This window comes from Xenopus laevis, chromosome 2L, assembly GCF_017654675.1.
Source record: "Xenopus laevis strain J_2021 chromosome 2L, Xenopus_laevis_v10.1, whole genome shotgun sequence".
Taxonomy (NCBI): domain Eukaryota; kingdom Metazoa; phylum Chordata; class Amphibia; order Anura; family Pipidae; genus Xenopus; species Xenopus laevis.
The window spans coordinates 74,205,184-74,227,341 of record NC_054373.1 but is presented as its reverse complement, the minus strand read 5'-3'; the positions used below and the strand labels follow the sequence as shown (position 1 = coordinate 74,227,341).

At 42.9% G+C, this 22,158-nt stretch overlaps 1 protein-coding gene across 2 annotated transcripts in view; it reads right to left on the bottom strand.

Moving 5' to 3' along the window:
* The window catches only part of csmd1.L (CUB and Sushi multiple domains 1 L homeolog), a 90,618-nt gene that overhangs the window by 965 nt on the left and 67,495 nt on the right, over positions 1–22,158 (bottom strand). For both annotated transcript variants that reach the window (XM_041580781.1, NM_001114809.1), the window contains 3 exon segments: positions 18,671–18,871; positions 18,221–18,427; positions 8,736–8,942 (listed from right to left, as the gene is read on the bottom strand). In XM_041580781.1, coding sequence (XP_041436715.1) covers positions 8,736–8,942; positions 18,221–18,427; positions 18,671–18,871 — 615 coding nt within the window.

Sequence of the window (22,158 nt, the reverse complement as noted above, 5' to 3'; positions counted from 1 at the left end):
TGGCCTTGGTAGAGGGCAGAAGCCTGGGCTCTCCTGCAGCGCCAGCTGAAGCCCTTTTGTGGAAGTCCCCTGGGGGGCTAGGTGGCCTTGGGTGTCCAGGAGCAAGTTCCAGGAGTGAGTTCCAGGAGCCTGGGCAGGGCACATAGCTTTCTCCCCTGTCCTTAGCTGATGCCCTTTCCTGGAAGTCTCCCGGGGGGGGGGGCAAGGAGCCGCATGTGTCCAGCCGCGAGTGCAAAGTTCTTTTATAGGGAAATCGGCTTTCCCCCCTTTCCCCAGCTGAGGAAGTTCCGCTGGGGTTGAGGAGCCATTTGTGTCCAGGTACGGGTGCAAGGTTCCTGGGTAAAGAAAGCAGCTATTACCCCTGTCCCCAGCTGATGCCCTTTTGTGGAAGTCTCCCAGGGGGCAAGGAGCCATGTGTGTCCAGGTGCGAGTGCAGGGTTTCTGGGTAGGGTAAGTTTCTTTCCCCTGTCCCCAGCTGATGCCCTTTCCTGGAAGTCCCCTAGGGGGCAAGGAGCCAAATGTATCCAGCTGCAAGTGCAAGGTTCCTGAGTAGGGAAAGCGGCTTACCCTCCCTATCCCCAGCTGATGCCCTTTTGTGGAAGTTTCCTGCGGGACGAGGAGTCGCGTGTGTCCAGCCGTGAGTGCAAGGTTTCTAGGTAGAGAAAGCAGCTTACCCCCTGTCCCTAGCTGATGCCCTTTCCTGGAAGTCCCCCAGGGGGCAAGAAGCCAAATGTGTCCAGCCGCAAGTGCAAGGTTCCTGAGTAGGGAAAGCGGCATACCCCTCTGTCCCCAGCTGATGCCCTTTCACGGAAGTCCCCCAGGGGGCGAGAAGCCATTTGTGCCCTGGCGCGAGTGCAAGGTTCCTGGGTAGGGAAAGTGTCTTTCCCCTGTCCCCAGCTGGTGCCCTTTCCTGGAAGTCCCCTAGGGGGCAAGGAGCCGAATGTATCCAGCCACAAGTGCAAGGTTCCTGAGTAGGGAAAGCAGCTTACCCTCCCTATCCCCAGCTGATGAGACGTGTGTGTCCAGCCATGACTGCAAGGTTCCTGGGTAGGAAAAGAAGCTTTTCCCCTTTCCCAAGCTGATGCCCCTTTGTGCTGCGGCCCCTCTTATGGCGCCCCATGCTACGCTTTACAGGCATGTGCGGGCAGGATTGTAGGGAGCAGCCATCCTTGGTCGAGCCAACTTATGCTCTTTTGTGGAAGTCCCCCAGGGGGCGAGCTAGCCACGGGTGCCTGGGCGCCAACAGCAGTGCCTACTTGCATGACACTTTTCGGGCTGGCAGGTAGAAGCATGATGGAAGTCCCTCCCTGGAAGTCGCAATGAGAATGGATTTGCCTCACCAGCCCCAGTTGCAGTTCCAGATGCTCCTTAGAGATTCAAGGCAGGGAAACTTCTATGCCCTCCTGCACAACACTCTAGTGCTACGTTTTTTAGGCATGTGCGGACATAAGGTAGGGAGAGATTGTCTCTTGCAAACTTTGTGCCCAAGGTTGAGTGTAGCTGCTGTGGGAATGGCATAAATGGCTTTGTGACCATATGTCCAAAAATCATGATGTAAGCAGAGCCCCGACCTGGAACACTTCACGGGAGAGTCTTGCTTCCTCCGATAAATTTGGCACTCTGCTCCTGGGTGGGGAGATTCCTTTGCCTGGCTGACCTCCTGGTGGGGCTGCTGTAAGTGGGTATAGTGGCTTCTGTTGACTCACCCTGTAGTGCTGTTGGCCCCTGTCATGTCTGGGACTGGTATCCTGTTCCTGGGTGGGGAGAGCCCCCTGCCTGGCTGACCTCCTGGTGGGACTGCTGTAAATGGGCATAGTGGCCTCAGGCTCTGCTTGACAATGGCTGTGGGCCCTCTCCGGTGATACCCTCTTAGAGAGCTGGTGTGGGGCCCTTTCCTGGCTGGTTGTGTTCTCCCCATATACTCCTGAGGAAGGGGGCTGCCACCATCAGCTGAAGGCAACCTGTTTACTGACTGGTTGTGTTCTCCCCATATCCTGCTGAGGAAGGGGGCTACCACCATCAGCTGAAGGCCAATTGTTTGATACTGCAGAAAATTGAGATCCGAGCAGAAGAGCTGCTATCTGGAAGACTCAGCGGCTGAGTCTTGCTCTCCTGCTTTGCACTGTGAGTGCATCCTTCTGGTGTGGACCTACCCCCTGAGAGGCCGGGGGGGCTGTCCGAAAACCCTATGAGGAAAGCCAAGTTGGTAGGGGCATGGAAAGGAGAGGGCAACCTTCTCCCTTTCTGTTTTGCCCCTATTGCAGGCTGACCTGGATATGTAGCCGGGAGTGGGCAGGCAGAGGTGCATTGTGGCGTTCCCACACCTGACCTGTGGCCTCTGTGAGGTCCTTGGATTGGCCCCACCCGGGGTTGGCCATGGCCCTGGCGGAACACCAAGAAGATGATCAAACTTGACTTGATCTAAAAGGAAGTAAAAGTCGTTACAAGGTGTGGCCCCTTGAACGACCTGAGAGGAAACCCCCAGGTGGTGGCAGGCTGGAGGAAAGAAGGGCCCCTGGGCCCCCTGCCTCTGTCCCAGGCCAGGCCCACCCACAACAGGCCAACCTTGGTACCTAGCCGGGGGTGGCACAGACCCTCCCTCTGAGTGGTTTGAAGACTCCGCCCCGAGAGAAGCTGGAGGGGGAAGGGATGGAGGCCGGCCGCCACCTGGCCGTCGTAGGGAAGGGCTGCAATCTGCGGTCCCCTTTGATCCCCCCCAAGGCCAGACCCTGACCACCCCAGCTGTATGAGTGTCACTTTGGCATCCATCACCACCGGGTCTCCCCCAGAGCAGGCAGCGCGGCTGAGGCTCTCGCAGGAAAGGGCTGTGATCCCTCCTTCCCCCCCCCTCCATTGCCCCTGCTGAGTCTCCCCTGGAGCGGGTATTGTGGCTGGAGCTGTTGTAGGGAAGGGCTCCGATTCCCCCTTCATCACCCCAAGGCCAGACCCTGACCACCCCGGTGGTCTGAGGGTTGCTATGGTGTCCATCGCACCCGCTGGGTCTCCCCCAGAGTGGGCAGCATGGCTGGGGCTGTTGAAGGGAAGGGCTGAGATCCCCTCTTTGTCCCCCCCAAGGCTGGGGCTGTCAAAAGGAAGGGCTGAGGTCCCCTGTTTGTCCCCCCCCGTTGTAGTTAAGGGCTGTGGTCCCCCCTTCATCCCCCCAGGCCAGACCCTGACATCCCGGCGTTCTGAGGGTCACTTAGGCATTCATCACCCCCGCCGGGTCTCCCCCTTAGCAGGCAGTGCAGCTGCGGCCATCGCATGGAAGGGCTGTGGTTTGCGGTCCCCCCTTTGTCTCAGACCCTGACCACCCTTGTGGTCTGAGGGTCGTTCCGGCATCCATTGTCCCTGCTGGGTCTCCCCTGGAGCAGGTGGCGTGGTTGCAACTGCTGAAGGGAAGGGCTGCGGTCCCCCAAGGCCCAACCATGACACCCCAGTACAATGAGGGTCGATCTTGTGTCCATTGCCCCCGCTTGGTCTCCCCCGGAGTGGGCAACATGGCTGGGGCTATCGAAGGGAAGGGCTGAGGTCCCCTATTTGTGCCCCCAAGGCCAGACCAAGTCCACTCCACCAGTATGAGGGTTGCTGTGACATCCATCGCCCCACCAGGTTGCTCCGGGAGTGGGTGGCACAGCTAAGGCCATCGCAGGGAAGGGCTGTGGTCCCCCTTTGTCCCCCAAAGCCAGACCATGACTTGGACCATGACTTGAGCCATGCTTTTGTCGAACACGAAAGAGTCCCTATGCCGGGGCGCATGCGTCTTCCCTCCTCTTCCTTTCCATGGGGGGGGGGAGGAGGTTGAGGAGAGATGTGTCTCCAAGTCTCCAGGAGGCTTGCTGTGTGTCTCTGTCAGGCTTTCAACACTGGTTTCCAGGTGGCTCCTAGAGGACATGGGAGGGGAAAAAAACAAAGATATATAACTAGCCTTAATCCTTGTTGTAGTGAACCCATGTGTGGTACAGCAGCTGCAACTGGTAGTCATAAAATGACAATTTGGCTCCTGGTGCTGTTGTCTTGTAGACAACGTATGAATTGAAAAGGGCCATTGGATCATGTAAATTGCCATTTTTTATACCATGACTTTCTTTTTCGTGTGGCATTACAATAGTTGAATTTGATCCATTTTATCCACGCAACCCATATGTTTGCTGTTCTCTTGGCTACACAGTGGCTTCGATTTAGGGGGCCTACTGATGCTTCTGTGTTGCACAATGATGCTGTCGTTGTGGATGGTAGTAAGCATCAGCACATTTTTTGTTTGCTAGTTCCCAGGGCATGCCTTTTCGGTTACACATGGCTGTGCCGCAGGCTGGTGTGCCACAAGAGTGGAGGGCTCTAAACAAGGCTATACTAGTATAAAAGTTATCCATGTATAAGTGGTAACCTTGGCCCAGCAGTGGGTGATGAGCTCCCAGACAATTTTGCCACTTGCAGTCAATCCAAGTGGACAACCTGATGGGTCTAAACTGGAGTCCTAAATGAAAAAACCTCAGGTGTACCCAGTGCTGTTTTCACAAAATTTTTAGAACTTGATCCCATAGCAAGAACGCTTACCTGGGATGTACTGGCTAAATTTTAGGCCTCTGTTACAAATAAATGGAAGAAATCGAAAGGTCGAAGTTAGCCATATCGACCTTAACTCCAGGGACTCCAGTGAAAGGTGGGACTTGGGGGAAATCTGCCCAGCTCAGCCTGACAGGCAGAGTTTGAGATGCTCCTGTGGATCTGGAGAAGGTGCTTACAGAATTCCTGGTGGAATATTTATGTTGGGCTAGAATCCCATTGGATTGGTCTGGGTAAGTGACAGGACCCCACACTTCGCTGCCATAAAGGAGGATTGGAGTGATGAAACTGTCGAAGATTCTAAGCAAGACTCTCACCGGTGGTTTAAGGTGGTACAGGTGTCTTCTGATGGCATAGAAGGTCCTGCATGCCTTGTCTTTTAGGGCAGCTATTGCTGGTTTAAAGCTTCCTGATTGACTGATTTCTAGGCCAAGATAGGTATAGCTGTCAGTGCTATTCAGTGTGCAGTTGTTTAGTATGAAGGAGGGATTTTTGCTTTGTTTACTCTTCTTTTGGAAAACCATGACCTTTGTTTTGCTTGGGTTAATGGGCAGTGCCCATTTTGTGCTGTATTTCTCCAGTACTGCCAGGCTGGCTTGCAGGCCACTCTGTGTTGGTGACAGGAGAAGGAGATCATCAGCATACAGCAGGAACTTCACTTCGCTGTCATGTAATTTCAATCCTGGTGCTGAGGAGGAATCTAATGCCGCTGCCAGTTCATTAATGTAGAAGTTAAATAGAGTTGGAACCACTCGCTTCTCTTCCTGTTGATCTTCATGCTGTATTGGTTCTCAGTATATGAGCTCTTTATGACATCAAATGTCTTCCCTATCCCACTCTCCAGAAGTCTCAGGAATAGACCTGGGTGCCACACTGAGTCGAAAGCCTTTTTAAAATCTACAAAACAGGCAAATATTTTTCCATGTTTTGTATTGTGGACATGATCCCTGATGAGGCTGTGCCAACACTAAGGACAATGTTAAAGAGTTTTGTTATTGCAGCATGTGTTTCTGGGAGCTGTATTTAATCATCTCCGGCAGGATTCCATCTGTACCGGCGGCTTTTTTTTTTTTGTAGGTCTTTTATTTTCTCTGCTAGTTCTTGGGGTGTTATTGGTGTATCTAGAGGGGTTTGGAAATCCTTTATTTTTGCTTCCAGAAGATGAAGCTTTGTCTTTATCTGCTTTTGTTCCAGGGTTTGCTCAACTGGGGGAATTTCTTTGTACAGATCTTTGAAATAATTTAGCCAGATGTTGCCATTTTGTATATGGAGGGAATTTTTATTGGGTAGGGTCCAAATGTTTTTCCAGATCTCACAGAATGAGTTTTTTTGCAGGACATCCTCCAATTGTTGGAGATTGTTTGAGATGTGATTTTGCTTTTTCTTTCTAAGGATCTGTTTGTATTGGTATTGAATGTTGTTATGGGCTGCCTTCTCTGGGTTGCCTGGCTCTCTATGTTTTTGGTTACAGGCTTTCCTTAGGCAGTTCATTATTGCTTTGCACTCGCTGTCAAACCATTTATTGGTTTTTTTTATTGGCTTGTTTCTTGCAGCTGGTCCTTTTAAGCTGAGATAATTCTGCTACGAAGTATAGTATTTTGTTGAGGTCCTTTGCTGCTTTGTTCTCCCCTTGTGGGGTTCTATCATATGGGTTGTTTTGGAAGCTTTCAAGTAGTTCTTTGACATCAGATCTTTTGGTGACCTCCCTGTACTTCATGGGTGTTGGGTCCATTTAAAGGGAGAGGGAAGGTTGTAGAGGCTGTACTGGTGGGATTGTGCGGGCGGTTTGTTGCTAGATTTAATATATAAAAGTATTTGATTATGGTCTGACAGGTGGGTTTCTGGAGTCACAGTGAAGGCGCTGATGTTTGCAGGGTCCATATCTGTAATAGCATAGTCCACTACACTGGAGTGTATATCGCCCTAGTGAGTCTCCTTTGGTGCGGCCATAAGAATAGAAAGTCTAAGGCTTCTGCACAGGTTTAACAGTTTTCTCCCCATTTTGTTCACTGTGCTGTCATAACTGTTTCTTAGCAGCATTGTGCAGAACCCAGTATGTAAGTATACCCCTCAGGGGTCAGGTAGTCTTTCTCTCTGCCTGTTCTGGCATTGAGGTCTCCATATATGATCACTCGGCCCAGGAACTCGAAGTGTGCAACACATAACTATCTGGGCTGAAATCCGGGAACTCCGGTGGGGGGATGTATGCTGCATATAGGTATTTGTCCGACTGAAAGGTTAGTAATGTTCTGCTTATTTTTTTTCCAGATATGACTGCCTCTCTTTATTCTGCTAATATGTTTTTGCAGCTCCTCCTTGTACCAGACTAATACCCCTCCTGAACAGCGGCCCTGTTTGGTGGTTTTATTCTTCATGGCAGGAACCAAAAACTCCCTGTAGCCAGTGGGTATCAAGGATTCATCCTCTGCCCGGGCCCATGTTTCCAGGAGGATCTGTATATCAATACCATACAGTCTCTGTTTAAAGTCTGGATCATTACTTTTGATCCAAAGGCTGAAGCTTTCAGACCCTGGATGTTCCAGCTACTAGTTATGCGTGAATTCATTATATATCCATGTATACCTTGTAATGAGTTAAATTTTTATGGGTAAAAACTTTAATCACATAAATTTGTTGCCTAATGTGCTGAGGAGGTGTCCTCTGTGTCCAGTTTTTGGGAGGTGGTTTTCCATACTCATGCCATCTCTGTGATCCCCTTTTGGATAGGTACTGCTTCTGTTTCGGGTTGTCATTGATAAGGTTTGAGGTCTTCTTACTATATTTGTTGGTACTGTGTTAGGGTTGATATGGTTTGTGTCAGGCTTGTGAGGTTTATTCAGTACAATATCCTTTATTTCTTTTGCTAGAAGGCTCACTCCTGTTTTGTTTAGGTGTTTCTCATCATACAGGTATTGGGGAGTTTTGTGCCAGCTGTGTGTTTGGTATGGAGCTGATTCTGTCTACCAGTTCTGCATTGAAATTTTGTATAATGTGATGGGGTATATCCCTCTTTGGGAGTAGGGAAGACAGTTTTATCATGGAGCGGGGGAATTGTTTCTGTGCAGTCTCTTTGAGTTGGAATAGTTTGCCTACAATGTCTTCTTCTTTATTGTTGATATTGTTTGTGCCTGTGTATAGTACAATGTGTGTGGGCTCAGAAAAAATGTACCCCTCTGTGCAGATCTGGCCTTGGGAGTTCACGGCAGCCATCTTCTTTTTTCGGTCTTCTTCGGAATCAGACTGGCAAATTAAAATGTTCATAACTTTCAGTGCATGCGCGTGTGCTGAAAATCACAAAAAAAATTCGGAAATTTTCATTATTTTCGGCGCATGCACAGTTCTTCGGGACCGGAAACTTACTACAACTGCACATGTGCCAAAACTTCCGAAGAAGACTGAAAAAAGAAGATGGCGCCCGTGAACTCCAGAGGCCTGAATCTGCATGGAGGGGTAAGTAAAACATTAGGGGCATTTGCCCAGGGGGGCAGGTAGGCTGGCAGGGAGGAGGGAAGGGATCTACCCAAGGTAGAGGGGTAGGGGTTTTTTCAATTTCGGGATTGGTTCTCCTTTAAGTGAGAAAGGCAGCTCTTTATGCACATAGGTTTTTGCAGTTTTACCCCAATATATGAGTGGATGTGTACAAGCGTGTTTACATGTGGGCTGCTTTAAATTTTTTTGCTCGGGCTGCTTTTTACCCCCACTCCGGCCCTGGCTAGAGGCCTCTGTGGCCTTGCTAAGCTTTTTGACCATCCCGTTTCCCCCCCCGAAGTAGTCCTGCAAAGCTTCACATGGCTTCTGGTCCCCATTGGCGGCAAGGGTGTCAGTCAGGTTTTAGACCCGGAGGTGATGTGTACCGGAATGAAAAGCGGCTTGTAACCTGCACCACCTCAAGGTTACAGCCTAGCTCCTGGTCCCCATTGGCTGTAAGGGTGTCAGTCAGGTTCCAAACCCGGATGTGACGTGGATCGTAACATATACCACTGAGGGCGGTGGAGCATTTTTGACGTGATCGTAAATTTTACGATCTATTGCATGGCAATGGTTATAAAAGAAAAAAAAATTATGATATATGTTAAATAATGGAAAAAAAAAAGTTCATGAAGTTCATGAACTGAATAACTGCAGTTTGTAAGACCCTTCTTGGTATACTCAAAATGCTAAATTACAGTTACCTTGGACACAAACTGGAAGATCTGGTGACCATTCAAAATATCCACTACATTTACTGCTTTCATTTCCATACATTCCAAAACCTGGTCTGCACTTTACACGGACTGTGTCGCCCAAAAAGAAGGAAAAATTCAGTTTTGGATTATAAGCATCTCCATTTCTTAGAACAATCAGCCCATTTTTTATTTCTGGATAACTGCACCCAAGTCCTACAATAAAAAAGAACAATTTGATAACAGTGTCAGAAAACTATCACCCAGCACTATTTTATTGCTGTAATCCTCATTATTGTTTTGTAATATTCCTTTACTGTATAAATATGCACATGCGGCATATGCAAGTATTATACAATATGTTTAAGGGCTGGAACAAGGTGTAGGAAGAATCTAGTGTCTGTCTAGGGTACAATGCCATGGGGGGAGCAAATTGAAGGTCTTTAAGTTACTTACTGGCAAGGGGGTGAGCAGAGGGCTTGCGGGATGGCAGTGTGTTGTGAATTGGTTGTAGCAGAACTTGGCCTGGTGCTGAGACATTGCACATATATAATATAATATTGTGTGCTGCAACTTCTGCATGATTTGTCAATGCATATTCAAATGAAAATCTGTGTTTGGTAAATTGGGAGCAAATTGCAGAGCAGGTTTTTCTTACTTAATTTGTAAGTGAATGTAGTCACTACTGATGCATGGCTTCTATTAACATATTTTGTATGAGTCAATTTAGTAAGTAGATGTAACCTGCCATTGCAACCTTGAAGTACCATTTCCTCAAGGCAATTTTTTACTTGCATGGCTCGCCTGTGTCAGCGTACCCTCTACTTTGCATTTGTACGCAATTCAGCGATTGAAAAGGCATATTTATAACAACACCTTTGACATAGCAGCCAAATGTGAACAATTTTGCATTGACTGCACTGCTTTTTATCTGCAGTTTCATTTGTAAGTAAGGTGGAATTATTCAGTATAAAAATAAAAACTGGGTAAACAGGCTGTGCAAAATAAAAAAAAAACGTTTTCAATATTGTTAGTTAGCCAAAAATTCAATGTATAAAGGCTGGAGTGACTAGATGTCTAACATAAATGCTACTTTCTGCTTTGCAGCTCTCTTGGTTTCCCCTGATTGGTTACCAGGCAGTAACCAATCAGTGACTTGAGGAGGGGGGTAATAACTGTTAATTTTGAATCTGAGCTGAATGCTGAGGATCAATTGCAAACTCACGGAACATTTATGTCCCATGTGCTGACTAACTCAGAGTTAGAAAGCTGAAAAGCAGTAGTGTTCTGTTCTTTTATGTTAGACATCCAGTCACTCCAGCCTTTATAGATAAAATATTTGGCTAACTAACTATATATAGAAACATCTTTTATTTTGCACAGCCTATCTATGTATGAAGTTTTTATTTTTGCACCGAACTGAACGACAAAAGAAAATATAAATTATATTTTGAACTGGGGATTTCTGAATTTACCTTAGCATTTTAGATGATATAAAATGTGTTCCATTTCAGCAAGCAGCATTTAAATGTTAAACTATGCCAAAGGAAATGGACGGCACTCCACTTGAAGAGGAAAAAGGTACTTTATTACAAGCTAAAAATAGGGATCAAAGGCCCTACGCGTTTCGGGATACAATCCCTTAATCATAGGCATACATCACAACCACCATAGACACTTTTTATACCTAATGGCATTGTGACCCCTGCTGGTTACACATAGTATAACTGTTAAAATAATTGATTTTTAGTTTTTAATTTTTAATTTTTAGTAATAAAACCAACATTCAAAGGTAACAACCTTAATTAGTGCTTTTTTTAAAAAATATATACAACATACTGGTAGTTAAAAATAGGTCCCTAAACCCATATCGCACTGTGTGTGAACTCATTAACCTGATCGTTTGTAAATAATGTAAATATGGATCTGTACCCAAATAGAAAGTGTCAATCTTAAAAGCTCTTTTAATAAGTATATATGTGTATTTCTCAAATCAATTGTAGAGAGTCTGCCATCAAAAATCTCAAAATCCACATAATCAAATAGATTAACACTAATCCAAATTTATTCAAAAAGCTGTGGGGTGGGTATTAAATTGTCAATATAAGTAGGATATATCATGTCTCGTATTTAGTCCCTTGGGTATTCTGGTTTCCAATTTTAGGATCCAGAATGCCTCTCTTAGATCCAGAGCGCGTGTCTGGTTCCCACCCCTAAGAGGTGTCCTAACTTGTTCTATGATTTTGACCGACAAGTCACTTACTCCTTTTTTAGAACAAAAGGCAAAATGTTTGCCAATTGGGGACGTCTCGTCTTGTTTGTCAATAGCTCGTATATGTTCCCGTATTCTTTCTTTTAAAGTACGGGTAGTGCGGCCCACATATTGTTTTTCACAGCTTAGACATTCCAAAAGGTACACTACCCCTTTGGTATTGCAATTACCGTAGCCGAAATTGCGATATTCCTTAGCTGTCACATTTGATTTAAAAGTAGAACCCGTGGAGATAACCCTACACGTTTTACAAGTGGTTGCTCCACACCTGTAACTGCCTTTTATTGTTAGCCAATTTTCACTATGTCTATTTTGGACCGAGGTTATTAAGCTCGGTGCCAACATTTTGCCCAAAGTTGGTGCCCTTTTTGGTACACATTTCAAATCCGTATTGGACAAAATCTCAAATAGTCTCGTATCATTATGCAACACTGGAAGGTGTTTCCTAATTATGTTACAGATCCTTCCATATTCCTCACTGAATTCAGTAATGAAATAAATTTTGTCCCTTCCATTTGTTTTGTCTGAGTCTTCGTTATTGATTAGGGTATTCTGTATGTTAGACCTATCCATAGTGGAATACCTGCTTGCTTTTTCGCAGGATTGTTTTATCATATCTCTCGTATATCCTCGCCTGTGTAGTCTGTGTCCCAAATGTCTGGCTTGTTCCTCAAAAACATGGTCCTGACTGCAGTTCCTCCTATATCTAACAAACTGACTATATGGTATCCCCCGAACGATATGTCTGGGGTGACAGCTGTTAGCTCTCAAAATTGTGTTGCCGACGTGGGCTTTCTATATACAGTGGATTCAATTTTACCACTACATGTGTCTCCCCTTAGTGTGAGATCTAAAAAATTGATCTCTAATTTGTTAAATTCAAGTGTGAAATGTAAATTATATTGATTATCCTCTAGATATGTGTGGAAATCCCTGATTAATTCCTCAGGGCCATCCCAAATAAATAGGAGGTCGTCTATATAGCGACCATACCATACAATGTGCTCACGAAAGGGGTTTTCACATCCATAGACGCGGGACCGCTCCCACCAAGCCATGAATAGATTGGCATAGGTGGGGGCAAAGGAAGCACCCATGGCGGTCCCGCGTCTCTGGAGGTAAAACCCCCCATCGAAATAGAAAAAATTGTGCGTAAGTAAAAACTCCAAAACCAAAAGTGTGTAATGAATTAAATCATTGGTGTAAATGTGTGTATTGTTGAGAACATCTGCAATAGCTAACAGGCCCAAATCATGTGAAATAATAGTGTATAGTGACTTGGCGTCCATAGATAGCCACGTATAGGTGTTACCCCATTTTAAAGTGGACAGTCTTTCTAGTAGGTGTCCGGAATCCCTAATGTAGGAGTCCAATTGTGGGACCAATGGTTTTAGACAAGTGTCCACCCAAACTGACAATCCCTCATTAACTGACCCTATACTGGCCACTATTGGCCTTCCTTCTGGGGACGTAATCGATTTATGTATCTTGGGGAGGTGGTGGAAAATCGGGACCACCGGATTCGTTCTGACTAAATAGTCAGTGTCCCGAGAGTCCACCACCCCTAACGAAACTCCATAGGAGACCAGACCCCTAACCAGCTCTGCATATTCTTTTTGTGGATTAGAGGGAAGGGGACTAGGGGGGCATTTAAATGTTACCCTCAACCAGGGCTGGATTTACATAGCGGACACTCCTAGGACCACTGCTGTTTGCCGCCCTCCCTCCCTTTTATTCTGGCAAATTTTTGTCATTGGGACCGGAGCAATGGATAGTGGCACATGGGAAATTTAAAAAATGATCATATCTCCTGTTCATCCTCAGTGTTTCTGAAACAAATGTGAGTGAGGTTGAGCATCATGAAGCCCCCCTAAAATCCTGCCGCCCTAGGCCCGGACCTTGGTGGCCTTTCCATAAATCCGGGCCTGCCCTCAACTTGTTTATTAAGTTCCCCAAAAATTATAGGCACAACAGACAAAGAAAAGTTTAACACACTGGGGGTGTAAATAAAAATGTTTTAGTTCTAAAGTGCAGTGTATAAAGTTCGATTTCTAAGCAATTTGCTATTGGAAATACTACAAATATGGTCTTACAACACCTAGGTCCTTATCTATAAAAATTCGGGTTTGTGAAGTTTTTCTGTAGATTTTTTCAACCTTTACTAAAACTCACATTAAAAAGAACATGAATGCCTCCTTATCTATTAAAAAAACTAATATAAAAAGTGTGAACTATTACTTCATAAGCCTACACTACCTTTAATTCTATACTCAGACATAAAATCATGTGCCTGGTTGGATCACTCAATGGTGACCCCCCGCTTATCTGGCATAGTTAACAAACCAACAGAATTTAGATGGAGATTAGATGACTCTCTCCTAACTCACCCCGCTACCTATGATGTGCTTTGCAAAGAACTTGACAATTACTTTAGCTCTAATAATACCCCAGATGTAAGCAATTCCACATTATGCGCAGCACATAAGGCTTATATAAGGGAAATCTTCATACAACTTAAAACTAATATAAAGCAAACTCTAATAATAACCCCATTAAGCGTCAAATTGAAACTTTGAGAACAGAAATAAATTTGTTGTTGACAGAAAAAGAAATCCAGAAAATGCAATGGGTGAAACAGAAATACTTTCAGAAAGTGAATAAAGCGGACACTATACTAGCAAAACACCTTAATAATAAGTACATACAATCTCCCTTTACACAAATTAGAACGACATCAGGCAAATCTGACCCGTATAGAAGGAATTAGATATTCCTTGATACCTTAAACTTACCACGTCTCTCCCCACAACAAAAAACATTGATGTCGGAGCCAATAGATGTGGAAGGGATTAAACAGGCCATTCAACACCTTAAATTGAACAAATCGCCTGGACCAGACAGTCTAGCAAGCAAATATTACAAAATGTTTGCCCCTAAATACAAAAACGTCTCCAAGCTATGTTTAAAGACATAATGCAAGGAACCGGTAAATGCGACCCAGAAACCCTATCAGCGCAAATTGCAGTAATACCCAAACCGGATAAAAACACATCTGATTGCAAACATTTTCGACCAATTTCTATACTAAACATAGATGCGAAGTTGTTAGCAAAAATTCTAGTCTCCAGGTTAAATAAGTTTCTCCACATTTTAATCCACAAGGACCAATCTGGATTTATACCGGGTTGGCAAGTATCCAACAACATTCGTAGAGCTCTTAACTTGATTAGTCATGCTAAATCTCACAACATTCCCTCCATGCTTCTGTCTATAGACTTGGAGAAAGCGTTTGTCATCATCTCAATATTTATTCACCACTCTTAGTAAATTTGGTTTCCCCCTCCATTTCTTAAGGCCATCGCAGCCCTGTATGACTCCCCGAAGGCTTGGGTTCAGTATATGGGGTTCACTTCACCAAGATTTTCAATAGGCCGTGGCACACAGCAGGGGTGTCCTTTGTCCCCCCTGCTGTTTGCCATAGCTATTAGGAGCCACAATAAGATCTCGGGCATTAAGATAGGTCAAACTGACTACCGGTGCATGTTACATGCTGATGATATCTTAATGACAATCTCACATCCTATGACCTACATGCCGTACTTGTACAACACTCTAGGTGAATTTGCCTCCTTATCAGGCTTAAATTCTAACCCCACCAAGACGGAAGCATTAAATCTGACCTTACCTTATAATGTAGTAAAACTACTTAACATTAACTTTCAATTTAAATGGCAACTGAAAAGTATAAAATAACTAGGAGTGAATATCTATAAGGATTACGGTGCCCTTGCCATGGGTAACTATAAACACATCGCACAAAAAATCTTAGGTATGATCTCTACTTGGTCTAAAATGCGTTTATCCTGGCTAGGCAGAGTAAATGCTCTTAAAATGTCTGCCTTTCCACATTTGTTTTATTTGTTTATAACTCTCCCTGTTAACCCTCCTGTAGGCATGTTAAAACATTTGCAAAAAGTTTTTAATAAATTTGTGTGGGACAACAAGAGAGCCAGACTTAGCTTTTCCATTGCAGCTAGGAGTAGACCAAAGGGGGGCTTGGGTATTCCCAACCTTCATTATTACTATATAGCAGCCCAGCTAAGTCAGCTGACAGCATTGCAGGGGGAAGAGGATGCACCTTTATGGTCCACAATAGAGCAGGATGTCATGGCTACAAAATTTGTGCGGAACATTTTATGGACTAAATGCTCATTACCACTAGGACAAATCATAACACACTCTCTTGAGATATGGCGGAGATTTGGTCCTAAATTTAAATTTGTATCACCACATAAGCCAGCTTCAAGTTTGCTTTTTAACCCAAACTTTATTCCTGGTCTCTCTCAAGGGAGTTTCTCATGGTGAGAATGGAACAAGATACAGTATATTCCCTTACAAAACAGACATCCTTATTCTCAGAACAGCCACTTAAGGATCAATACAACATTCCTGATCAAGAATTGTATCGATATTTGCAAATACGCCACTATATTAAATCAATATGGGTTGAGAAAACTTTCCCTCGCCCTACTTCTTTTGAATTGATGTGCCTCCGAATTCTCCCCCAAAAAAAGTCAATTTCAATTCTATATGACCATATGGTCCACCAAGAGGATATAAAGAAACTGCAGTTTGTTCAAAAATGGGAACGGACTGCTATGACAGCGACACATGGAGGGACATACTTTCATCAAATTCCATTCATTGCTCTATCAATATCTCCATACAGGAAACATCACAGAAAGTGCTACACCAATGGTATCTGGTCCCTGCCACCTTAGCAAAATGGTACCCTTCATCCTCATCATGTTGCTTCAGGAACTGTGGTCAAACTGGCTCCTTTTTACATATTTGGTGGGAGTGCCCAAAAGCTGTTAGATTTTGTATACGGGTTTATACCCTGATCACGAACGTCACAGGCCTCTCATTGAGGAAAAACCGGCAGAAGCATTACTCAACAAACATATGACTGGAGGAAATAAATATACAAGGATACTGATCACGCATATGCTGTTAGCTGCGAAACAAGTAATCTCCATGGTATGGAAAACGCAGACTCTGGATATTCAATTAGTGAAAACTAAAGTGGACACCGTCCTTATCTTAGAAAATCTTACCAGCTGTCGCACAGGGAAACAAAAGCTATTCAATAAATTTGGAATGCTTGGATGGTTTACAGGAGCATACAAAATGCTTAATTCTGGCAGCCCTACTGGTTATATTACCTGGTTGTTACGGACTATTATCTAGTCTTTGCCATGAAGCTAACTTCATAGCTAGCAGTGTAAGAATTGTTGACATCCCTATGGACATTTTTATTGCTACATACAATCATTTTTTCTTCTTCTCTTTTCTATTTTCTGCTTTTCTTTCTTGTTTTTTCTTAAAACTGTATGAACAGTCATTGGATTTGACCAAAAGTTTTATTATATTGAGGATCACAGGGACTTCCCAAGAGGTCAATGTGAGAATTGTTTAATGCCCAAGCGGGCTGGGACATGTCCAGCTTCCGCCTATTCCTGTAAAAGCAATGTTTATTCATTATCTTTTTCATGAAAATAAAAGATTAAAATAAAAAAAAGTGTGAATATGACAACGAAAACCTCAAAATCCTCAGAATTTGTGATTACAAGAGAAAAAATCACAAAACCTCTAAAACTCAAAGTAAATAAAATTGTACAATTTGAAAAGGACAGCTCCCATTCATTTCTACATGACCTCACCAGCTTATAGATGCTGTAGTGTAAGGTATGGTTTCCCAGAACCCATCAGCTCAATGTATCCTCATGGCGCACAGAAAATAAAAGGTCACCTCGTGCGTGCATCAAGCCTGGAAGCTATGTTCATTGGTGCACAGAAGAGGAGGTGATGGCTGTGCGGAGGGAATCCCTGCTGCCCAACTAGACCACCAGGTATTCTAACATGTCATTTTGTATAGAGTTTTTGTGCTTTGAAAAATGGTATTAAAGAAGAAGAGATCGACTTTCGGTCCATAATGATATAGGACATTGAGAAAAGAAAATAAGAAAAGGTTGCAGTAGGTGGTAAACCAGAAATTTTACCTTTTTTTACATCTACCATAATGTTTACTTTGCATGCTTCTTATAATTTTGCCATCAAGTATTTGCCCAATGATTTTACATTACCCATCTGATTGTGACTGCCTATGAGGGGGTTGGCATATTAGTGCAGCAGGAGTCCTTTAGCATTACAAACTTGACTGACAAACTGACAGGCTGAGATGGGATAGTCAAGTTGGCAAAACAGTCAGGTTTGGGAACTTCAACTAACAATTATTTACAAAAACAAACCTCTCATCAGCATGACCTATAGGTAACTTTTAATGTACATTCATATTTCAAAGAGTAGTTTTTTAGTCAGTATCACTAAGAGTTTTTGTGCTTTTTGAACTTGATAAATATTGAAATTTTCGTGGTTTGGAATAATTATTCTATTATAAAATGTTTAGAGCTAAAAAGTTGGATTTGGGGGAAAAGATATGAACATTCAGCCCCTTAGTGAGTATGGACTGGTAATCCTATTCAGTAATTTAACAAATTGGGGGGTCCCTAACATATATGCACCCCCCAATGTATTAACTTTTCCTTGTCCTATAATTTGAATTGTCTTTTTAAGATGTGAAAATTCAGCAGCAACACTAAACTATAACAGTCAAACTAAAAATTAAGCCTTCCCTGAAAACCAGCAATGCATTTAAATGCATTAGTTGTCAATGGGGGACTTAACCAAGTCCAAAAGGTATGTGATCCTTTATCCAGAAACCTGTTATCCAAAAAGCTCTGAATTACAGCAAGGCTATCTGCCATAAAGGCATTTTCAAATTATTTCCTTTTTCTTTGTGATAGTAAAACAGTACATTACACTTGATCCTAAATAAGCAGCATGAATCCTTATTGGTGGTAAAACAATCCTATTGGTTTATATTTAGAGGGTCATTTACTAAAATCTGAATTCTCATTATTTTAATTAAAAAACCACAACCAAACTCCCATACCCGATTTGACCTTATTTATTATTTCAAAAGCTCAAATTAATCACTTTGGGGAAAAACCCCAAAAAATCCGGGCTGTCTGAGTTAAACCTGGACAAATGACATAACTCTATTACATAAGTAACCTATTGGTATGAATAATATAAATCAATGACAACCAACTTAGCACAAAGTCACTGTACATTTAAATGAACCATGGAGTTCACTTACTGTGCTCACAGATAGGAATTCTAGGATGCCACTTCATATCAGATCCACAAAATATAGAGTTTTTTCCTTTTAAATGGTGTTTGTAATCACATTTCACTTTTATAACATCACCAACATTATAACCCTTTTCAACTCCATTTATTAAGTAAACTGGTGTCCCATTTTTTATTTGTCCATGAAAAACTTTAGGTTCAGTGCAGAAATGTTCTAAAAACAGAAAAGGTAAAAAAAGAAAAAACAGAAAAATCATTACTACTAAATTCTCAGTTTTGTTTCTGAATGCCTACAGGCATTGATTGCCTCAACTGCATTGCCTAATGCCTTCAGCAGAACAAGTGTTCTTTTTAATAAAAATGGTGTAAGACAGAAGTATGGTGAGTTACTAAGAAAAGCAGCACCTGCTTCCAAATGGCTATATTTAAAAAAAAAAAGGTAAAATGTTAGACTCACTTGGATGGCACACTGAAATGCTTGGATACCAATGTAAATCTGATCCACAGGTTAAAATGTGATGTCTGTTTAATCCAAAATCAAAGTCACATTCTATTTTAACCTTTTGTCCCACACTATATCCTTCAGAAGTTACAGTTAAGATGTTTTCTGGCTTCTTTATGATGCCATGAGGCACTACAGGCTCTGGACAGGCTTCTCCTAGAAAGGACAGAATCAAAAAGTAATTTATGTTGTGTTTGTTTAGATGTTTTCCAGCATAGCTTTGTTATCACCTTAATTAGCACTAGTTCGATACTTCTATTTCCATTCATATCCAAGAAATGTTTCTATAAGAGTCTGTAACAAAGTCCCTTGTACCTGTAACACCTCCACCAGGTTTAGCTCCACCAATGTTAAAGCAAGCCTACAAAATGGTTGGTAGGTGTAGTAAAGAGTTCTTCTATATAGTATAAAGGAAAAAGAGGCAAGAGAAAAGGAGAGAGGGAAAATCATAATGATTTTCACTCTTTAATGTAAAAGAGAGTTTCATATCAGTGTTTGTATATATAAAGTGTATCTATATGTGTGTTAGCATTTGGATTCCAAAAGTCCAAAGTGTGACCTTTTTTGTCATCATTTGTATATATAAAGTGTATCTATATGTGTGTTAGTATTTGTTTTCCAGAAGTCCAAATTATGACTTTTTTTTTGTAATTTTTTACATTATAAAAAAAAAAACATGAATATTAAGGGAAAGGGCACACACTGCATTTCAAACACTTTTCTGTGTCTGCGGTTTTTCATGTTGATTACATCTAATCCACTTCTCTCCGCCTTATTAAAAAACGCAGACAGAAAGAAGCATTTGAAATGCAGTGTGTGCCCTTGCTGTAAGGCTACAGCCACACAGAAGTCGAGCAGAGATCAGGTAAATGCAGGCCAAGATTCAGCCCCTGAATTGTGATCAGCCTACCACTGTGCCTGCAGTTTGATCCATTGCGTTAGCCAAGGTGCCCTTTGTGCGCAGGTTAGAATAAAAGCTAAATTTTGTGTTTTCAGGCACACAGAATAGATTTCTGTGCCAAAATGCATTCTTGTTTTAGCTTAATATCTTTAATGAACCGATAAAAACTGACATGCCCTGTATTTAAAATACCCTTCCATGGATAGTAATGGCAGTCTTGATGATCCTGCAGCTGTGGTCATGCAATTATTGCTTGAAAATGCCCACTGTCAAAGCCTTTTTCAAACAGGGCCAGATTTCACCCCACATGCGCATTGTTTTGGTAGCGGAGCACTAAGTATACAGACCTAGCTATACAATCACATATATAAAATATACATACCAATATATATCCTAACTAACTAACTGTAAATCTTGAGATCACAATAGCCTTGGCTATTCTGCTTAATGAAGAAGTCATCAAAGCTACTCGTAAAGGCATTAATAAAATCTACCATCGCAACATCCGCAGCAGGGAATCACTGCCCTCAATGTGATGAACCACCTTCGCTGCTTCAAATAAAAGTTAAATTTGTCAAGTTTTTCTGCAATAAAAAAGTTGTTACTGTTAGGATAAGGTTACATGTTGCATTTTGTGAACCACGTGATTTCTAGCTTGTGGATTGTAATATATATGGAAAATACCCTTCCACGGATAGTAATGGCAGTCCTGATGATCCTGCAACTGTAGATCATGCAATTATTGCTTGAAAATGCCCACGATTGCATTTTTGAGAGATAATTGTCTAATCGACAATTGCACCAGAATTATAACCATTATTGTTTATGGAAATTTTCCAGTATTCCATTTTTCCTCCTGCCCATGAGCCAGAAATCAAGGGTCGGCAAAACACCACTGTGTGCCATTACCTTTATGGCTGAACCATAATGGATAAGGCATTGTAGTGCATATCAACACGCAGCATTAAATTATATATATATATTTTTTTATAATCTTTTTTTATTGCTTTTTCAAAACAAAGTACAAAAGAAAAGAGAAAGGTTGGTGGAGAAATAAGTCACAGTAATTAATATTCAGTGTTGTACATATGCATATCCGTACACATGACCAGGTACATAACTGTGCATTACACCTCATACAACATAACATTTACACAATGACAAATCTTACAGGTACAATTTGTCAGGTAGGATCAGCCCCTGGCCGCAAAGCCTCCACCCATCCCGTCCATACCAAGTCAAACTTATGTGGTGTATCTCTTTGGCTGTAGACTAACCGTGCCAGCGTAATATGTTCCTGTAAAAGGTTTTTCCACATCTGTACAGTGGGGGAGTCAGCCGATAACCACTTAAGTGCTATGCATTTGCGTGCGAGGAAGAGCGATTCTCTCAAGGATACTAACACACAGGGGGACTTAGAGAGATACGTATTAACACCTAGCAGGCACACTTTTGGGTTCACAGGTATATTTATTTCAGTTATATGGGTAAGTTCCTCACAGACTTTCGCCCAAAACTAAGCCAGCTCTGTGCAGCTCCACATCAGGTGAAGAAAATCGGCCCCTGGCAAATGACATTTGGGACAGCAGTCATCTGATCTTATATTTGCCCTGTGCATACCTACAGGTGTGATGAATGCATGATGTAGAATAAGAGTTTGGGAGAATCTACTTCTTACATTAAAGGACACCAGACTGGAAGCCTCCAAAGCTTCCTCCAACTCCTCATCCTCCAGGACACTCATAGCTGATTCCCACCTTCCTCTAAAATTACCCGATATACACTTCTTGTTTTTCATTAACACAGAGTAGAACCATGATAGGGGATGATTTCTGCAGAAGCTAGTGAGATATTCCAACATATTTTCCAGTGGTGATTTAGTTATAACAACTGGGGATAGTGACCATTGAGCCTTAGCGGCTTGTTTAAGATGGTAATATTGTAACCAGGCTGAAACCACCACATCATAATCAGTCTCAAACTGCTCGAGGGTTTTAAAAACACCGTCCACATATAAATCCTCAATAACCTGTACCCCCTGTGTTTGCCAAAATAACTGCAAGTCTGCATGCCGGAAATGGGGGGTCCCCTAATTTTCCCAGAGTGGAGTATTTGGGGAAATTCCCTGGTAATGAATAAGCTTCAGTGCCACCTCCCACGTGTTTTAGTGTTACGTAAAGGGGAATCCAGAGCAGATGACGGAGCAGTGTATTGTAAAGGCGTCCTTAGTTTAGTCGCAGGTTGAAATGGTGAAAAACCCCAAGCCCTGCTTATCAATGGAAGGGGGCAGTGAAAGTTCTGTATATGTTCTAAAATAATTAGCGGCGGTACCGCCTTACTACCCCAACACTCCCTAAGAACCACATAGGAAGAATCAGTTACATCTAATTTAGACCACGGCAGGAGATGCTGCAATTGTGACGCTAAGTAGTAAGATCTCCAATCTGGAAGGGCCATCCCACCCTGCAGGCTCGGAAGTTGTAAAACTGAGTACGCCAATCTGCTGCGCTTGCCTGCCCACACAAATATTTTAGTATCAGAA